We start from the raw sequence: 21,849 nt of genomic DNA on the forward strand, positions 1-21,849 counted from the left end.
CATTTAGTTTTGGATAAGGCTTTTTCAAAGGTCGCTCCAAAGTCTGTAACAATACCTAAATACTTAGATAACTAAATATCTAAAATTATGTGACTGTGGTCCTGCCCTATGTTAAGTTGAAGGTTGCTTCTCCCTCAAGTCTATTTTTCGAAACAGTCATGCTTGTGCTAACTCACTCCTCTCCAGAGTCAGGTTCTTTCAAAGGACCATCCAGGATGGAAACACCTCAAACTTGTCTGAGTATCAGCAAGAAGTGGGCTTCTACCTAGGCAGGAATTTCAAAGATGTCTGTCTTGAAGTGCTTCATAAAAACTGTTCAAGGAATTCATATAACAGACACAGAATAAAGAGGAGTAAATAATATCAGCCCCATATTTGCAGGAGGTGGAAGACAAAAAAATTAGTGTGAGGTCCTGAAACTAAGAATAGCCTAAGAGTCCTCAAGCCCAGTCCCCAGCTAGCTTCCCTGTATCCTGCTGCTCCAGTAYTGTGCTGTGTTGCAAATGTCATTGATTTTTCATTTTCTTCATCTGAAAACTCCAACCTAYATTATTAAATAAGATTGAGGGAATTTTATTTTGCATTCAGAATACACTAAGCAGACAGCAACCCACTATTGTCTGTCCCAGCCTATTAACTTTATTAAAAAATGYGACAGAGCTGATGTCTGAAAAAGCAGTTTATCAACCTGCAGTACAAATATGGCAGCAGTTTCAAGTTATTTTACTTGAATTTAGGTGTTTTTTGGCCAGGATGTACCATCGTACATTCAAAGCTTGTCAAAAATGATAAAAACACAGGTCAGAAGTATATGATATGTATAATTGCCTGACTATCCCTTATCTTCACCTTTAACCAAAAACTGTAAGCTCATACTCCATTTCTTCACAGAAGAACATAATTATTACTGTCACTGTCACATTTGTTTATTGGTCGTGATAACAAATGAATTAAACCTGGCATCTGACCAAGGATCCTACCGTTACCCTGTCAATGCTAATTCACAATACAATACATTTTGCATAGATTGGAGTAGGGAAGGAAGGAGGGATCTATACCGTACAAAGTTCAGAATTTGTTTACCATGACAAACTTTGGTCCCTAAATACATTACGTGGTCCAAAAGACATTGTGAATCAGTTATATATGTTTACGTTTTCAGAAGAAGGGGGCAAGAATTCAATGAGAACATACCCTGGAGATTAATGGATATCATATCACCGAATCCTGAAATCCAGTTCATGAAATTTGCTATTGCCCTGAAAAGCTGAAAGTCTAACACCTAGGTTATAGATTTACATATGTAGCCAGATTTAAAGAGCAGCTGAACAGTTTTATGACTTGCTGTGGTTACAAAAGATAAAATAGACTAAGGCAGAAATAATCGAATCTCTTGCTTGAGAGTACAAAGTAAGTTGAAAAGAAATTATCCCTTTACTCAGTCTGCTGCAAATTTATTGAAAACATTGTGTTTTTTTCCCCCCCAAATGTGCAGCCTCACATACAAGCTACCGAGACAAGATAATACATTTAATGTATCAATAGTTCTGTCCAGGATATGACAAGTCCTAGTTTACTGAACAATTATATCTGAGCTTTTGGCAGTGGTAAGCTTTGTAGGCAGCTGTAAACTTTATTGACAATATAGAGACAAATAAAGGTTTGTCTAAGAACTCCAATTCACAGCTCGATTCCAAATTATCATAAATGAAATATGAGTATTTAATATAATAAAACATGAACTGCAAGCATCTAGTCCATCCCAGGAAAAATGTGAAACCAGAAGGTATTTTAATGAAAAACTGGAAGCAAATATCACAGTCTAATGTTTAAAAGCCATAGGAGTTAATTTCAGTTTGAAAGGAAATCATTTTTCAAAGTTCTGTACTCTGTTTAAAAACAGATTGAGTAAGTTTATTAAATTAGCAGACCACTGCATTTATGAAATCCATAAGTCAGATCAATGGTGCACAGTCAGCTCTGGAAAGTAATTGCTGGCTTCTCTCAAAATGGACAATCCAAAAACTTCAYGGACTAGTTTTTCCCTCCATTATTTATAAGGAGCAAAACATGGTGCAATAGATTCTAATTCATAATGCCTTTTTAATGCTTTTATAGCACAACATTTGGACTCATTTCTAATCTTGGTGGATGACAGGCTGCCATTACTGAATTTCCATTAATATGAATTATGGGTACAATATATTTTGCCCAATATTTTCTACCCCAGGACTAACRTGACTCTACGGTAAGAAATCACATGGTCAGAAATTTGCTCATAAATAGAARGCTCTAAGAGTCATTGGAAATTAGCCTTGACCTGATTAGCATCTGACCTTGACCTTATGCCATTCTGACTTCACAGAACCACCAGCAACAATTTACATGCACATTTACAGCCATTAAAATGCCAATATTTAGGTAAGTGTCTAACTATGGCTTCCAAAGTGTCTAACTATGGCTTCCAAAGAGCCAGTCGAGGCTTGCTTGGGCCGCGCACTGCAGCCTTTCCTCCCTCTGCCCAGCTGTGAGCTGCTTGGTGATTCGGGCTGGGAACACGAGATGGATGCAGAGGAGCTGAGTGCTGTCACTCCTGTGTGTGCCCCTGGGCGCTGATGGGCTTCTGAGGAGCTCGTGTGCCTGAACTACAATCGCTCTGAAGGACCAGGGAGCCTCAAGCAGACTTTAGCTCTTTTTGTTTTGCTCACCAGTAGCTACCAGCCCCAGATCCCGCCCCATAATAAAGTCTCAATCCATCCACATGATTAAAAACATACTAAACAGCAAGTATGAAAATAGTCTTCCTGAGGTCAAAGGGACTACTTGCATGCCTGGAGCTAAGCATACACTTCACATTTCACAAGACTCTTAAAAGACGAAGGTGCAACCYGTGGCTGAAGACATCCCCAAGCCATAGGCTGCTGGAAATGTATGCTGGAGAAGCATCCTTATAGCTTGTTTGCTATATAAATCTCCCAGTGGAGGCAGAAATACTGAGCTGTATGAATGCACAGCCTCATGCACTARGACTGTTCTTACATTTTATGGACTGAGCAAGGATTAGCAGCATAAAACACGGTTACATTATCACTAATAGCAGTAGCATGGCAGCTGCTTTGGAAAATGTTTATTTTTCATGGTTCCCAATGAACTTTGTATAGACCTTGGGGCACCAGGCAAGAAAGACAATATGACATTTCTCTCTGATCGTCTAACTATATGTAGCAAAGAGATTTGCTAAATGGAAGAACTTCCCAAATGTCAGCAATGACATGGCCCCTGCCCTGAAGAGCTCCCATTCAAAAAATGACAAGAAAACAACATGTGAAGAAAATCAAATAAGAAACGAGTAAGTAAGGCAATGACAGGTAACAACATTAAGTAATAACACATGCGGTCATTCTACACACAGGCTCAGAATGGGTATTTGGCCAAGTGTGCTCCCAAATGCAGATGCATTGAGAAATACTTGCCGCCCAGCCATGGGCAGAGGATGAATTTCTGCCAGCATCACAGCGGTAACAGTTAGCTCTTTATGAGCAGTCCACGTGCAAAGAGGGCGAGGGGCTCGCAAACCATCGCAGGAAGCGCCCGCCAGGTCCCGAGGATAAGCAAAACATTTATCAGAAAAGCAAACAAAACGGTAATCAAAACCAGAGTCCTTGGGATGACAGATGGCAGGAGTGGGGACACAAAGAGATACATGGGCGGAAGCCAAGCTGGGGTTTGTTTGAATGCTTCTGACATTTCTTTAAATGTCACTTCATAACTATGACATCTTCACCGCTGCCATGTAGGTGCCCAGCCRCTTCTAGTGGAGGACTCGCAGTGTGCACATACCTGCACTTTTAACATTTTGAATTATCCGTCATGTTCTCACCTTTTATTCTGGTGAGAACGAACAGGCAAATGCCAACCCCCCACCAAACACCTTCTCCTTGGGTTTTAATTTCAAGGTTTCCTTGCCATGCAGTTGAATCCTTGGGTGCCTTACACAGCTCTACGCGGCGTGCCACCCACTGAGAAGCACTGTGGGATCCATGGGAGAAAGGGCAATATTTAAAGAAGTTTGGAGAACTCCACGTACCCCGTGTACTCGATAAACACTTTAGCAGAGAAGGAAGAGAATGGTATAGTCTTTTGCAGAAGTTTACATGTTTAAGACCCATTTTAATAGAGATCAGTCCTCGTTCACTATTTGAACACAAATCCTGTTAATAATTCCATTAAGCTGCCACTTCAGTTCATTATTTTACCCATTTGCACTGCACTATGTTCACTGTCAACATCTGCTGCTTTTCCTGAGAAAGGGTGAACGGGGCCACGCAATTGCATTTACGCTCCRTGCTACACCCTGGGCTCACGGGCAAGCAGCGATGCTCTGCAGGACATTCCCCTCTCTCCTACCCTGAGATGGTATGCTTTGCCTTCCAGTCCCACCAGCCTCCATCCCATGACTTAACGTCTACCATCCCCGAATTCAAAAGACCTAATTATCAGAGCTCCTCAGCCTGCTTGTTCAACACTAACTAAGCAGAAACTTTAAAGAGGAAAGGAAAGAGAAAAAAAAAGAAGAAAAAAAAAGGAGGACTGACACATGGAGAGAAATAGCAATCAAGCAATGTAAGTTTATATTTTGAAAGTAAATGCTTGCAAACGGGGTAAAAAAAAGATCTAGTCCAAAAAAAAWAAATAAATCCCACTCCACAACACAAYATAATGCTTGGATCGCGTTAAACATTCAGGGAGGCAACAGATAACATAATCACAATGCACAGCAGGGTCCTCCACGAAGAATGTGTACAGGACTCTTAAAAGGTTATTACAGCAAATTTAAGTGAAACAATTGCACCGACACCAGAGAGCAGCTAAACAGAGGTTTTCAGGACTTCTATTCTGATCACCAAGTCTCATTCCAACTGGCTCAATTTGATYGAACAATCAAAAAGTCAAATGATATGAAGAAAGATATTTCCTCCTGTAAATTGAAAAAGGTAGAGTGGGAGCTCATTTTGATTCCCTTCCTGCAAAGGCACTTCTTTATTTATTTCTCCAAGTCAGCCGAGCTCTTGCAAAAAGGTTTCCATGCTGGAACAGCCTCCTCCATGCTCACGCCAAGTGCGGAGATATGGGGTGGCACGGTTACSGACACTTTCACACTACCCCGTCTCTGGACTTTTATTTTGTCCAGGAACAGTCACCTCCAAAGCGAAGGAGAACAGTCAGGGCACAAAATACGATGAAGCAAAAACACAGGCCTATTAAGTCCTGTAAGTTGTTCATCAAATAGACTCATAAATTGGTTTTCTACAAATCTATGGCAAATTTGGCAGATTTTGGGGGTTGATGGGTTGAGGAAAGCGAGACACCAGAGGTCCTCAAGGAATAAYGCCACAGGTAAGTAAAGCAAAGCATTGCTTCTACATCCCCTTTTGAGGAGAAGTCCACCAAAYACAACATATGCTCATGCATTTCTGTCTAGGCTCTGCCACAAACAGGCCATCGGACACATCCGGTGACAAATACTTCAGATACACTATCTGGCACTGCAAAGTCTCCCAGTCATTTCACAGTTTATCAGCTCTGATGGGCAATCGAGGCCAAATCCACTGCACACGGAGATGCAGACATTAACTGAGCTCCTTTAATTTTGTTTGCACAGGCTGCTCCATGTGCCAGGGGGTGCGTGCGCCCCGAGAGCCCTTTGGGGGAGCGCGTTCTGCGATGACCTGAGACGCTGAAGGAAAAGCCGAACCTCAGGTCTTTCTTCTTGCGGCACTATACCGAGGCACTTTGAAGCTCTTTGCTCACGGAATTGGGCAATTTCTGTTAATAAAAGGCATTTGTAATCTACTTCCAAAAAACCAAGATGTATAGATAAGTGTTCCTCAGAGGGCTGGAAATGGAAGTGTGCAGACGAAAATTGGGCAGGACAAAAGGATATAACCATACCCTTGGACTTCCCCCAGTCTTGGCAACTGTCACAGGTTTATTGGGCCTTCAYTGGCAGAAAGCAGTATTATTTTCTATTCAATGTTGCAGTGAAAGAGAAAGAGAACAGACAGCCTACTAAGTGAAAAATCAATTGTGCAGGTAGCGAGAGGCGTTTCTACTTCAACATTTAATGGATAACATGATCTTTCATACCAGCTATACACCAACTTCCATCCAGTGTCTAACACAATCTCTTATTTCCAGATCCAAAAAAAGGATGAAAATTCTCTGCCATTAGGAACATCTACAGAACTTACTTTTCATTCTGATACAGGAACTAAATTTACTAGCAATAGGTAGGTTCTATGYGACAGCTTCCTAAAATATATATTTCTAGACTTCCTTAGAATATATACTTCTATTTACAATAGGAGAATGAGTTCACCAACCATCCTATGACAATTGCAACAGTGTGGATCACACCATCTTAGCGCACAGGTACCCAGGCAAAAAGAACAGATGAAGTGGAGATGTGATTGTGATCCTTATTGTTCAGATACAACTCAGTGAAGTAGGAAACCATGGAGTCAAATAAGCAAAATTAGACTTGCCTCAAAGCCAAAGGCTTCCTAGGAACTAGAAACCTAAACTGGGCCAGGACCTGTTCTATGGCTCTGAGGCCAAATGATATGACGTGGGCAYGTTCATGTATTATACCTTCTTATCCTCCAAAACAGGGTATATATCCAAAGGGCCGATTGGGAATGGCTCCTGGCCCTTGCCAATCCCCAAACCATGCCTGAGAATTGTTTATGACAGTGCTAGCTGGTCGAGGCCAAACTCAAGGCAGAGCCTGTGCTAACAATTTAATGGTATAGATGGTCACGTTCCAGCACTTGGGCCYCTGCCCTGGCACCGCTTAAGCTACTAGCACAGACTTAGCCAAACGCAGTTGTATTGTGAGCAGAGCTGGCTGGAAAACAGACACAAAAAAGAAATAAGCRTATCTGACCAAAATTAAAATTAAATTCTGTGTGCATTTTCACGATTCCCTTCCTTATTCCTTTTTTTTTCTTTTTCAAAATTTTATTTTCCAGTCAGCCTTATTTCCATGGAAGTATTGTATTGTTTGAAACAAAAGAAGGTCAGATCTGTTGTGGCGAGAGCCAGTTGTATTTCATTTTTTTCCCATGAATCACTGGCAGTTGCCAGCAAGCTATGGTGCTTCCAGTAAAGTCAGATAAGCTTTGGGAAATGTCAGAAGAATTTAAATCAAGTGTCTGATGGAACATGGGGGCGAAGGACAAAGAAGTCAGGAGAGAACTAGAAAGGCAAAAGTAAAATGAATGAAAGAGACTGGTCTACAAGCTTTGCAGCATCGCTTAATTTCTGTGTTTCATCTTCGAGCTCAAAGAGCTGGATGCAGAACTGCACACAGCTCAACAACTGCTGCAACTGCCGTATCTCGCTCAGCTTTGGAAATGCCTTCTCTGTTCCCTACCAAAAGCATGACCCAAAGGGTCACTGGTGCAGAGCGAATCTGCCTCCTTGCCAACGCCTCCTGAGGCAACTTAAGGAAGACTGGCTTTGCAGACCTCTTGCTGGGGACAAGGTAACTTCCATGACCACCTCTGAATGGCAGAAGTCACCTCTCCGTTCTTTAAAGGAAAGCTTTTAAAGGAGTCTAGACTAGCTTTTGCCCAAAACTCCTCCCCACAGCCATTTGAAGGCTTCCACTGCAAGGGAATAAAGAATCAGCCTGGTGTAGCTGGAAGAGGCTCTTGGAGGCCACTGGGCACAGTCCCTGCTGAAAACAGGGCTAACGCTGCGCTAGGTTGTTCAGGGCCTTGTCCACTCGAGTTTGGAATGTTATTAAAGACAAATTAAAGATAATTAATTTAAAATAATTAAATTTATTTAAAGATAACTGAATTTGTAGGAGTCTTGCTGTACGCTTCTACTTTTGGTTATTTTGCAAGTGTCCCCTCTGACTACACTCAGTTCATTTCATAGAAGAGCACGCTCCAGTTTTTCGAGCACTCACACTTAGCTTAGCTGACCTGTCTCTTTAGCAGTGATGAAACCAATGGCAATTTATAGGAAAGCTTGGGAATTATCTACATAACATAAAGATAGAAATGAAGACAAATTTTCTTCGGCATTGGCTGTAAAATCCAGAACTTTTAGATGAATTCTGAAATATCTTGAAAGAACATTTTTCCCCTAGAGCTAAATGTTATTGCAAAGCACTTCATATTTCTAAGCAGGCTGAGAAAACAAGGTGAACAGCAGCTTTGTATGTGGCAAACAAAGTGTGTGTGACCCATGTCTTCAGAAATTGTACTCGCACGTTTGTCTTCCTTAATCAAAGTGGCTACATTTTTGAGAGAATTAGGAATGCATATGACCTTAAAAGCCTTCAGTTTTACACATAAGGGACCTTGGTCACACAAAACCTACCAAAAGAATTATCACAAACAGCAGAAAAAAATTTAAGAGATGGAGTTTAAAACTTCATGAGCAAGAAGGGATTAAATACACTCAATTTCTCCTGTATCATCTAGGTTGAAGAACCTTGCAAAGATAACTGCTAGACCTTTAAAAGCAGGGGTGATAATGATAGTTAAAGGAAGCTTAGAAACAGAATAACAGCATCCAATCTATGTGGGGTATCGCTATTGCTCAGCTTTTGAGGAAAAGGAAGATAAATTATTCAGTCTTACTCCGTCCCAGCATGAGGTAGGAATTCTAAAGGACACAAGCTGTTCAAAAACAAAACTGTGATGATTATGCTAAGACAGGAGCTAGGCTCAGAAGATGTAAAATAAATCCAAAGTTTTAGTATTTACCAGCCAATGAGGGTTTGGGGTATTGTTTTAAAGCAAACTCACAATACTTCTGCCTGGTAAAGTATATTTAAGTGATAGTCCAATCCTAGCCTAATGTCAGGATCGTATCAAAGAATGATTTTGGTTGGAAAGGACCTCTGCAGATCACCTGGTCCAACCTTGCTCAAAACAGAGCTGACTTGGATGTCAGATCCGTGTGCTCACAGTCATGTCCAGCCGAGTTTGGAGTGTTTCCAAGGATGGACATCCGAGAGTTGCTCTGGGCCCTTGCTCCAGTTTTGGATTCCCAGATAGTGATTTTTTTTTCCCGTATATCTAATCAGATTTTCCCTTGCTGCAACTTGCGCTCATTGCCTCTTCTTTCACACGGCACTTCTGAAAGGACACTGGCTCTCTCTTCTCTATACTGTCCTACTAGGTAGTCGTAGGCAGGAATCAATCCCCCCCCAAGCCTTCTCTTCTCCACACTCAGCAGACCCAGCTCCCAGCCTCTCCTCATACATCCTGTGCTCCAGGCCCTGAATCATCTTGGTGGCCCTCTGCTACACTCGCTCCAGCAGCTCAGTGTCTTTCTTGCACTAAGGAGCCCAAAACTGGACAAGATACTTGAGGTGCAGTCACACATAGAGAGAATGATCACTTCCCTTGAACTGCTGGCTACGCTCTTGCTCATACATGCCAGCATCTGGTGGGCCTTCATTGCCACAGGGACACACTGATAACTTATTTTCAACTTGCTGTCTGCCAGGACCTCCAGGTCCTTTTCTGCAAAGCTGCTTTCTATCCATTTGCTGCCCATCCTGTACTGCTGCATGGGATTATTTCATCCCAGGTGCAGGACTTTGCATTTGCCTTCACTGAAGTCCACAGGGCTCCTATCAGACCATTTTTCCAGCCCATCTAGGTCCCTTTGAGCCCTACCCGCTAGTATCCTGACTGCTCCCCTCAGTTTGGTTGTTATTTGTGCATTCCTCCCATTCTCCAGGTTTAATAAAGATATTAAACGGTATCAGCCTCAGTATTGACCACTAGGAACTGGTTGCCAGTTGGACTTTGAACTGTTACCCACTACTCTTCCTGAGCCAGTTTTCCTCCCATCTTGTAGTTGACCCATTAAGTACATATCCCTCCAAATTACTTAAAAGGGTACTATGGGACTGTGTCAAAAGCCTTGTTAAAGTTAAAGTAAATAAAAGCCCCAGAGGTCCCCCTTGCCTGCCAAGCCAGTCATCTCATCACAGAAGGCAATCAGGTTGGTCAGGTGTGATCTGCCTGTGGCTGCTCCCAGACACCTTCTGGTCCTTCGTGTGCCTGGACATACCTTCTAGCAAGATTTGCTCTACAAGCTTCCTGGACATGGCAGTTAGGCTGTCCAGCTCTTAGTTTCCTGGATTCTTCTGGCCCTTCTGGAAGATGGGCATGACACGTGACTTTTTGTTGTCATGAGGACCTTCCCCTCATCACCATGGCCTTTCAAGGATGGTAGAGAGTGGCTTGAAAAAGACATCAGCTGTCTCCCTCAGTATCCTTGGATACATTCCATTTGGTGCTATGGATTTGTGTATACCCAGTTTGCTTAAATGGTCTGTAAGTCACTTTTCCTCTGTCATGGATAGTGCTTCACTCTCCCAGACTGTGCCACTAGGCAAAGGAACGTGGAAGACCCTGAGAGCAGATCTTGCCAGCAAGACCAAGACAAAGAAGGCATCGAATATTTCAGCTTCTTCTACACGCCTCCAGGGCAGCCTGTCCCTGCTTCCATACACCTCCTTTCTGCATTTAAGCTTGGTTAGGATTTCCCAGTTCAGTCTGGATGGCCTCCAGCCAGGGCTGCTTGACTTCCTGTATGCTGACTGAGTGACTCCTGTGCCTTGAGGACGTTGTCATGGCTGAGTTACTGGACCCTTCTGTCCCTCAGGGGCTACCACTGGGTCTTGTTGCACAATGCCGCTCCCCATGCAAAGATTGGCGCTTCTTGAAAAGAATATGGATTTGCAGGGGAACACGTGGTCAAAATATGCCCAGCGTTGCTCTTTGGTACTGTTCCACTTGCTAGTGGACAAATGCATCTCGGAGCGTTACTTCAGTGGTTTGGAATGCACATACTTTGTATAACACATTGAGTTCCTCTGGGATGAAAGGACAACTTTAATTATATATATTATTATCATATAAACAGTATATAGTCTTAAACATTCAAATTATACAGCCAAAAAAGCTTCTCTTTCTTGACATGTTTGTGCAACAACTTAGCAGTAGTAAATGTTATTCACATACTTCTCTGTGCTTTGTTTCAGGATTACCATAAAAGACCTGGGATCATAAACACTAAGAAATAACCCTATGATATGAAGGATTTATTACTAGTTATTATTCATTGTTTATACAGCGGGTCTATCTCACTCTGCACACAAACACCACTTACAGACAGCCTATATTTCTCAGCAGAACTTCTACAAGCTTTGTTTTCCAAAGTGAATCGGTTTGGAGACGCTAAATTGTAGTGGGGAACAACCACATATATTTCAGCTTGACAGCAGCAGAGAACTGAAACAAAAGAGGCAGGCAGGCTTGTGGGAGAACTCAGAACAGACAGTTCCTCCAAATCAAAGGAAAATGTGCATTTTATTTGCTGAAAAGTGCCTGTCCTGTCCAAGAACACAGTGTTTCAGCTGTTAACCCAACACTTGGATGGTTAGCAATGCTTAAAATTTCAAGAGCAGAGAAAACTCAACAAAGTAACTTGGGTACCAGCAAGTTTCTCCCTGTTCTGGATTCCACTTTGAAAACTAGTGGCTGATCATAAATCCACATCAGAGCTGCTTCTAGGGAGTGAAACTGGTGTCGGGAAGAAGGGTGAGGAACTCCTTTCATTGCCTCCCTTAAAATAAGCCTGTATTTTGCCACACGCCCAAGATAGTGAGTCACTGTGTTTCCATTTGTGCAGAAGATATTTGYACCTTCTGCGAGCTGTTCGCATGGGACAGAGAACTGCCGATGTGATGCGACTCCTGGCCTCGCTGCTGTGGCATCGACAGAAAGATCCTCCGCTGAAACAGCACAGGCTGCCCACGTTTCATGCCATCAAGTCACAAGATCCTGGCAGTGCTCTTCAAGGTCTGGGCATTTTTTCAAGAGGATTGTCGGGACTGTAGACAGGGAGGTGGTGCTACTGTAATGCCAACGGGGAGCGTCATCTCTGACAGAGCCGAGCCTCCTGGTATGCCTGCAGCGCTTCTGCCCGGGGCCAGCATTTGCAGGTGCAACGTTCAGCAGGACCAGGAGCCGGGGAGCAGAGTTTAATATTCTGTTTATCACTCTCTGGGCCAAATTAATTTTTATGTCTGCCAGCTTCATTGACTACTGTGGTATCAAGCAGGTACTCGAGTTCCCTAGAAATAACAAGGAGAAGCGAAGCTCGGCGCACTTCTCTGTCTCTYTTTCTTTTTTTCACTTGGTTCATTTGTTTTGCAACAATTTCTAAGCCGCAGACGGCAAATCAATCAGCAATTTCAGGAAACCAGTGCCATCAAGAAAATATTACCTGTTCAGCAACCAGTTTATTTTCTTTCTGATATGCATTAAACTTGTGTTTTAAAAAATGACCAGTGTTTTGCTGCTGCTTCTAACAGAAATTATAGTATGCAGACATCCCACCCAACTGCTTCTGCAGCTTGCACAAACTCTGGTTGCATCAGGCTCCTTTCTACCCAACATCTACCTTAATCCACTCGTCCCTTCCCTCAGTGATTTCTCTGACATTACCCACTTCATGCAATGCCAAAACCAGAAATTACCTTGTTGAGAAAGGATCAGCTTGTTTGAAAATTATTTCTACCTAGCAAAGTAGGCATTGACAATAAAAATTATAGGAAACTGCAAAGTTGTTAGTCATGAGATTATTTTTTGTAGATATGTGTATGGTTACAAATTTTCTTATGAAGTACACGTGCCTCCTGAGTGGCAGGCGTGTATTCTGTTGCATTTTAATGGATAACCTGCAACTAATACATATGAAAACACAGTAATGATGAGAGGAAAAGAGAAAATAAAAAGAACTCTGAATCATTTCAAGAAATTGAGCACTTAACTCCTGGCCAACACAAATTTTGCTTAGGTTATTGGATATTACTGATACTTATCCCTTTTGGAAGTCAAGATACTTTTTGATCAAAGCGGCAAAGCCTAGAAATAGTCCTTTTTCTTTATCCAAAGCTGTCATCCTTGTGACCTTCTAAGTACTTGGCTATGTCAATTAGTGCTTCAAACATGCCGCCTTTCATCTTCAAATGGAGCTGGGACTAGAAACCGGCCAGACCTCTTAGCTCTTTCAACACATGATAAACACATTGCAAGTCAAAAAAATCCAAGCAATTTTTTATGACTTGGCAGCTTAATTTGCCAGGACTTTTAGACCCATTCCAGTCCAATCAACTCTCCATGGAAGCTGACAAACTAAAAACACATTTTGTAAGTTTTGATTTCTATGCTATCAAGCATATGTAAAAATACATATGAGAAGAAGTATTAATACAAGATGATAAAAAGAAGTGATACCTCATCAGGACAATTTAAGCCCTCCCTAGGGCTACAGGTCATTAAAGTCTTCTACAGAGGAGCTTGAAAATTGCCCAAGACATCTCTCCAGTTTGTCCAAACTGGAAAATTGTTTCCTCTACTCTAAGGCCTTCAACACATGAGCCTGGGAACCAGCCAGTTACCTCCATTTGCTGTCTTGTCCCTGGGTGATACAATTACCTATCCGCTGTGAAGAGCCTCTCAAAAATATCTGGGGAGAGCAGAATGGTGGTATACTATGATGGCATTTCTTTTTTTGTGGTGCATGGTGCCGGTTTCACCCCTGGCAGGGCTGCCATGATGGCACACAGCTATCGCCAACGTCGTGAGCTTTGGGTGTCCTTCCTCGCGCGCGGACCCCATACAGGCGACCCAGTCTGGATGCTGCAATCCAAGTACACGTTGGGTCACCCCGCAAGGCAAATTGTGCAAAGCTTYGTGAACTTTCAGACCTGTGGAGCCAGGAGAATGTGATCTGGGGCCAAGGAGAACCTGTCCTTATTTGCTGTTACAAACCACTGGATATTACATGCTCTGGGACATTGCTCTAYTTCCTATACAATCAATTTAATATTCTGCCATAAATAGAGCTTCACGTACAACAGAAGTCTCCGCACAGCTGGGAAAGGTCTTGCGTCTCATAGACTACAAAAACTGGACACGGCTCTATTTTAAACGGTTATCCACAGGTAAAAACGTTTTCCTGGAACAATCAGTTGCACTTTTTGACATCCAGCCTCTGAAGTCTGATGTATAATCACAGTAATTTGCCAAAAGAAATCGGGAGGATCTGTAACAGGGCTTTTGCCATGATTGCACTTGGTCTGTACTGTCGCACAGTGTCCAGATCAAAGAATTGACCGGCCACCATCCGAAACGGTGACCAAAATATGTCAAGCATCAATACCAGCCCTCGGGGGACTGGTGGAGTAGCTTTGCACACAGGCGCTGGAACAGCAAATCCTACATACTTCATCACTGCATGTTTTGACTGTTTTCAAGCAACCGTGTATTCCAATATTTATAACCTCTCTCTTTATGCAAGCCTCTTATGTTCTATAATAAAAAGAGTACATAAATTTCAGTTACCGTCGCAGCGCAAATTGTTGCATGTAATTAATCATGTACAACATAAGGCGTAACTTGAAGAAACAATTTGTGTTTATTTTTCCTCTGCTTAATCAATATTTTAAATATTTGTGGAAGCCGTACAGCAGCTTAGCAAATCCTCACCTCAGAAGGGAAAGGAAGAGAGCAGACAACACCAATTCTGCAACTCACAGCAAATTGTCAGCATACGACAGGTTGCTGTGGAGGCAGCTACACTGTTTTGGACCTTAAAGGAAAGAAAACACGCAATATTTTACTTCCATGCAGTTCAATTTTACCTCTTTGCATGCCTCAGCCATACTGACTTGTTATTCCTTTAAAATAAGAATTTTTCCCCTCCCCTCACAATTTTTTTTAATGGGACTTGGAACGATGCACGGAGATGATGACAGTGGGGGCTGGTTTTCTCTTGCAGTCCTTGCCTGGCTTTCCAGAAAGGTAAACAGATGCTTCCCCATCTTCATCTTCTCTCCCACATCTTCACTGTGGCTAACCACAGTGGGATCAACACTACAGTAGCAACAACACTCCAATCTGAAATGTTACGGGAGTGCTGTAAGTATAGGAGGAGGCCAGGATCACATCTCAGTTATGCTATTTAAAGACTGGAGAATATACAGTTATCCCTGAGCTCGGCTGGAGAAAATCCTATCAAAACCAAAGGCTAGCTTTTTTATAAGATTTGTCATAGGTTTAACCTTGAGAATAACAAATCATTAAGTGTGTGGGGGCTTAAGAATCAATTTATGTTCCAAGCAAAGGGTTTTTAAAATTAAGGCTAAAAAAAAGATTAGATCTTGCCTGGTGTTGCACAGATTCTGTTGATGTATCAATCTTTTGAGGCATTTAAAAATAATATAGAGATGATAAAAGTAAATGTTCTATAACCAAAAAATCTCTTGGTAATAAAATTTCAAATTACAGCCCATGACAACAATTCTAAATTGAAGCTGTGATACAGGAGCTTTGATGGAGAAAATTGTACAAGCAACTCGCAAAGTAATTCGGAAAAGCAACAAAGAATGAAGGTGCTGCTGCGATGAACAGAAAACATAGCTGGAATGTTGTGCTGCATCCTTAAATGAATTTTAGAGTGTTTTGCTGCCAATATCTTAAACAGTGCTGCAGTCTTATAYGGATTTCTTTGATAGCTTCCTTCTACCAACAGATAATCTCATTGCAGAAAAAAACAAAACCCCACCACATACACACAAAACCAAAGCTGAGCTCAATCATCATACGCGGTTAGACTCCGAATATGACAAATTGAACTGAAACGTGGTAGTTTAATGGCAGGAATTGCCCTCTCCGTCTCTCCTGTTGACTACCACGGGCATTCAGGTGCTTCAGGAATTATCTACAGCGAAGGACTCTCACCCTTTCCTTCAAACTGAGCCAGCTGTGGGAACTGCTCTGTGGCCCCAAAAGTTTGGAGAGAGGACCAAGGAAGAAAAGCCAACTTGAGTAAAGGACCTGGGGTCTCCGCTCACAGCAGCCCTGGCTCACAGCAGCCCTGTGTGAGCAGAAAACCCAATAATCACTAGCTCCTGCTGCTTCAGTTTCCCTGTTGGTACCCTGGCAGTACAACATTAAGCTATCTTTTACAGGTTGTTGAGGTTTAAATAATATTTCTGGTATGTTCTGACAGCCTCAGATGAGATGGATTACAGCAGCGCAAAATATCATAGTTATTTTGTTTAGCAAAAAATACAGCTAAGGAAAATATGGCTTTTTTTTGTTTAAATAACCCAGACTAAACATCTTTAAGTACTTAAATGTGTCAGATCCACTAAGTGTGATTTGTACAAAAGCATCTGCAGTAAGAAGGTTACAGGTATGCTTTGAGAATAAATTTCAAAGATCTGCAAAGTATAATTAGTTCTAGAGTTCTCCTTCACATTAATAATTAGTAATAAAATCCTTCTAAAGCCCTCCACCGAAAGGTGTAAAAAGCTCCTCCAAAAACATAAAAGCACAGACCAAACCCAGACCCCTCAGAGGTGGCATTATATATGTTAATGTCATCCCTCTGATGAGTGTTCCACCTCTCTCCAACAGTTCATTAGATCACCATTTCTTCTCTCCCTTCCCATGCTTTTTCTGTTCATATTATGTATTACAGCTTGGGGCATATAGTCTTGTATAATCTTGTTTGGTAAAGACCAAATGGTTCAGCCAGAGTAGATAGTCCAGTGGTCCTAAAATCTATTTATCTATAAATTCCTTGACCAATTCCATCACCAAAACAGCGAGTTTCACAGTCCCATTACATGTCATAAAGAATTTTTTTCCCCATTTTGCATCTGTCATGCTAGCATTCAGTTATTCAAGAGCTGAAGTATATGAATATGATCAATGACAGTCAATAAAGATAGCCAGAAGACTTGATTTCAGTCTTGACAAAATTGCAGCTTTGTTTGATAATATGTAATGGTGGATGACAGCAGGTATTTTTAAAAACCACTGACTTAGCACTGCACAATGCTTTGGATTAAGAACTTTGCACTTTACAACAGTGGTGTTCAACGGATTAAGAATTAGTCAACCGACAATTTTTTCTAAAAATAGCTGCTAACGGGAAGCGATTCAGCACATGTGACAACAACTGATACTAGGCAAACGTTATACAACTTTTCAACCAAGATTTGGAAGTAAATATTAAAAACACTGCAACATTTTTGGATAATAGAAATATTAAAAGGAGCAGTAAGTAAGAAGAACCAGACTTTTGTGCAAAACGAGTTTTCATGCAATGAACAGCAAAGTTACACATCTAGGAAAAGGGAAAAAGGCCATCCCTAAAACACAGGTGACTGTATCCAGGAAAGCAATTACTCTGGAAGCAACGTAAGGGTCCGAGTGAGAAATGCCATATGTACTTCTTGCACTTTGGCAAAAACTCTGAAGCAATCATTAGCTGAATAGACAAGGCAACAGAGGAAGGAAGCAGTTTTATCTCTGCATATGTGAATGGTGAGGCTGATGCTGAATGACTGTGCATGGTTTTGGCATCTTTTAGAAAGGAAGATGAAGAAATGGAGAACTGCAAAAGATACACAATTATTGGGAGGCCACTAAAACTGGTATGCAGCAGGGAACCACAGGAACCAAGGACCAGAAGTCTGAAGCCAGACTAGATGATTTAGAAAAAAATTATAACACGTTTGTAACTGGGAGGATAATTAATTGGTGGGAACACACAATCAAGGGAAATGGATGGTTGGCCTCCATGTTTGGAGATCTTCAAATCTGTTTAAGAWGATATGCTAAAGTCAAAACTGATAAGTGGATGAAGCTGAGACACCTGCATAGACAAGAACTTTGGTTACATGATTTAATGGGGGTCCTTACTATCCTCAGCTTGCAGGAACATCACTGACTGCACACTTAACCTGGGACTATTGAACAAGGAGAATGGGGCTCTCAAATGTCTTTCTCCAAAACACCCGGATTACTTTATTTGTACACCATGTCATTGCTTATTTGGGGTACCCCCTTGTCACTTAGATCAATGACATCTGCCCTAATGTTGGGGAAGGTTTGGGTTGTAGAAGAGGGACTAATGAATCAAATCCTGCTCCCAACCACAAAACGGTACTAAGAAATTCAGCTTAAGATGATATTTGCCCCCCACAAGCTGATACCCCATAAATATGCTCACAAAAAGGCTGTAGAGGGTAGACCGTGACCTCTTCACAGCTCAAGGCAACTTAACATATTCCTATTTTTAAAATAAACCAAGTAATTGCATATTCTTCTGACTTCAGATTTCCCCATTATATGGATTTAATTTTTATGGTTAACCATTAGCTGGATTCTACAAGGGAAAGTCACCGTCTGGGGAAATTGCTAACCATCTGAACTAAACCACAAGTGTAAATCATCTGCTGTGTGTGAGGCAGAGACACAGAGCCAGGCAGGGCGAACATGAGTATGTATGAGCATGAGTATGTATGATGTTTTACTCTGACACCGTTACACATCATTAGTTGGAAGCTTGCTAGGCACCATACCTTTACATCTCTGTTCATCCTGCCTCACTTCTCTTTCGAAGTTTTTTCTTCTTTAATACATGCAATTTGGAAAATTTAGAGCTGTTCAGCTGAATCTCAGCAGAAAAGGCACTGGCAAAGACTGTACGCATTATTGCACATGAACTTTATGGGAGATTACACAGCTGATTAACAGTTCTCTGAGTAAAAAGTGCCCCATGCTACCCCTATTCTTGCCTATTTATTGCTTTTGATCTATTCATGCCAAAACATTGTTACTAATGAAAGCCATCAGAAAATTGCCAAATAAGGTAATTTAGAAAACAATTCACATTGAACATATGATCAAAGGCATTTAACTTGCTGTTCCTGCCTCCTTTCCCCAATAAACACATGGTTTAATGGCACTGCTCTGCTTCCAAAGGGTTTTGAACATCTGGGAGAAAGGCTGATCAACTCCAGACAACAGTTGGTCCCTAAGGAGTAGACCCAGGAATAAAGGTCATGACAAATGAAATGATTGCGTTGGCTCCAAATCTGCCTCAATCTTCTCCAGACAAAGCATGATTGAAATGCTTCTATCTGTGGCTAAAATCTGGAGAACGCTAAATATGTTTGGATCAGGATCCGACTGGCTTCTTTCAAATGAAAATAATTTGAAGGCACCACGAAAAATTTTTTAAAACCAATCACACCGTAAACTTCAGCCTAATGCTTCTTTCTGCAGCATTGACCTTGCTTTGCTACAGTGTGAAAAAAAAAAAAAATCAATATAATAACGGTACTGCAGTAAAATTTCAGCTTGCTCTTGGCTTACTTTAAATAACTTTATTGTCTCCTTTCCCCCTGTCTGCGTCTGCTGTATTTGGCGCTTGCAGTTATTAAAATGAAACCAAGTTGAAAGAAAATGTTAAACATCTTAAAAATAAACCCAGCAGTGCTTCTGGCTCACTTTGCTAATGCTGTGGTCACCTTTACAGTTTGCCAGGGTTTGTGGTTCCCCAGCTGTTCTACCTGCATTTGTATGCAGGACCCCTCCCCGCAACTTTCTGCTGGAATAACAACTTGTACTTTGCAGACTTAAAAAAAAATACCCCTTCCCCAATTATACCATAGGACAAAAAAACCCAGTGGTTTACTAGTGATTTCTGTTCTTTGCGGCTTAAGATTTTTCTTCCTCTTTAATATGCATTTCTGTACCAGCAAGACTGCCTGGTTTTAATAGTCCCACTGTTACCTTCAAAACTGTGCTAAGAGCGACGCTTTGAAAACCTGATAGGAAAGTACCAACTAAAGAAAAGAAAAGCTGCCATTCAGCCCAAATGACGCCCTTTGCTCATTTTCTACTCCCTCTGGATGAAGACCGCAGCCACTTGTGGTGAACCTGTTGTGAACGTGCTCGACGGGCGAGAAGACCATCCCCATGAGCAGAAGGACACTGTGCGCTTCAGGCTCTCCACCGACAGCCCAAATGCAGGCAGTGCCAATGGGAGAGCAGTGTTTGCTCTGCTCAGCCTTGGGCCGCTCAGGWACACGGGAAACCTCAGACGTGGAGGAAGAACTAGCTACTTGGACGCATGCACAACACTGGAAAGAGCAAAAACCTGACAACTGCCCATGGCCATTTACTCTTTGTACATTGTGAACATGGCTTTCACAAAGGAAAAGACGCCGCTCCCTTCCCTCGGCACRTCACTACTGCAAAAAAAAGGTAAATTCTTACTTTGGTAGTGGCCGCCGCGGACGAGTTGGCCACCAGGCTTGTGATGGCCTCGCTGCTGCCGGTGGTGCACGGCGCGGTGGCCGGGGTGGGCAGCCGGGAGGGGACGATGGGCAGGGGCAGCAGCCCGGGCCGGGCGCTGCTGGTGCTGCTCGCGGCGCTGCCGCAGCTACCGCTGCTGACGTGATTGCCGTTGGCGCTCCATTCCCGGCGGTCCCAGCCGGCGCGATAATCTCTTTCAAAGCGGCTGTGGTGCCGTGACATCTCGCTGGAGGGCGGCTGCTTCTCGAAGGGAACTCGAGAGCTCGCCTGCAAGATTGAAAGCAAAGAGATGAATGTTGCAAATGTTAGCAATGAGGCCCCGATGCAACGGTCTTGCTCCACAGCCATCGGGGCAAGACCCTGCCAAGCCTATCCTGCATTAAGAGGCACTGTTTTTTTTTCTCCCTTGCCAAGATAAACTTCTGGAGGAAGAAAGCAGAGTGGTAGTGAATCTTCCTTAAGAATTCAAATGAGCGCATTTGCACAACCAGAAGCATGTAGTGGAGACACTGTCCCTCAGATCCTAGCAAAYGTCATCTGCCCAAACTCTCCTGCTGAGTAACAAGCAAGGGCACCCAAATAAAGAAAAATCGAGCTAGAAACAATCATCATTCAAATCCTCTGAGAGCAGGAAAATATTTCCGACAGCTTGCTCTTGCAGGTTTCTCAGTAGTCCTTAGATCACTTCTGCGGCTCCTGATATGTCAGCAAATATTAATCCTAAAGCTCAGATAGAGAAAAATCTACCTGCTAAATCTATTCATTACTTTTCTATTTTTTAAAGTCAAATACCACTTTACCTTCTCCCTCCCCCATCCCTCCTTTTTGCTAGACCTCCTCTCCGGAAACTCCTACTGGAATACTTCCCCCTATGACTCTGGGGCTCTTCCTACAGTCACCGGTTGCCAGGGCAGGGCAGCATCTCCTGCCTCCTCCTGTGCTTTTGGCTATATTTAAAACACTTAATGCACCCAAGATGATCAAATGACCAAATCACTTTGTGTGATCGCCCTGTCCTTATCATCGCGTACCTCCTGTCGGTCTTGGTATTATCTTTTATCAGCCGTGAGCAAGACGCCTGAACACCACACTGTGAGTTGAGACTCCCAACTTCTACCCTAGTTTCGATAATGATAGGTTACATAGCCCAAAGCAGTTACGTGATTTCTTCTGCCAAAGTCTCCTAACCTGCAAAATGGTGGGAATAATGCGGTTTTCCCAGTTCTGAATAACTGAGAGTTTGCAGCATTTAGAATTGAAGAACAGGATAAAAAAAAAAGCTAAATATATTTATTCACATGAATAAATAATGAATATCTAGGTCACTGCAGCATCTCAATTATTTTATTTACATCACACGATCTAATAAATTATTTGTAATAACAGCATCAGGTCAGTTGAAGCGGTTTTGCTTCACAAATTCTTAAACACAAACTGGATAATAATTATCTGTTTATATGGCTGAGGAGGGGAGCTGGAACCAAACTCACCCAGAAACTTAAACATAACAAACTACTTCAGAGGGGTATGACTTAGTAGCGGTATAAAATAGTGGGCCTGTCGACAACATTAGTATTTATTCACCTGGTAAAAAAAAAAGAAAAGGCGAATAAAACCCACTGTT

At 42.2% G+C, this 21,849-nt stretch overlaps 1 protein-coding gene across 1 annotated transcript in view; it reads right to left on the reverse strand.

Moving 5' to 3' along the window:
- KLHL29 (kelch like family member 29) overlaps positions 1 to 20,447 on the reverse strand; it is a 234,509-nt gene extending 214,062 nt beyond the window's left edge. Inside the window, exon 1 of the mRNA XM_026068120.1 lies at positions 20,187 to 20,447. Coding sequence (XP_025923905.1) covers positions 20,187 to 20,447 — 261 coding nt within the window. The remainder of the gene's footprint in view (positions 1 to 20,186) is intronic.
- Positions 20,448 to 21,849: the final 1,402 nt, after the last annotated feature.

Source organism: Apteryx rowi, unplaced genomic scaffold (assembly GCF_003343035.1).
Source record: "Apteryx rowi isolate R43461 unplaced genomic scaffold, aptRow1 scaffold_269, whole genome shotgun sequence".
In the NCBI taxonomy this organism is placed as follows: domain Eukaryota; kingdom Metazoa; phylum Chordata; class Aves; order Apterygiformes; family Apterygidae; genus Apteryx; species Apteryx rowi.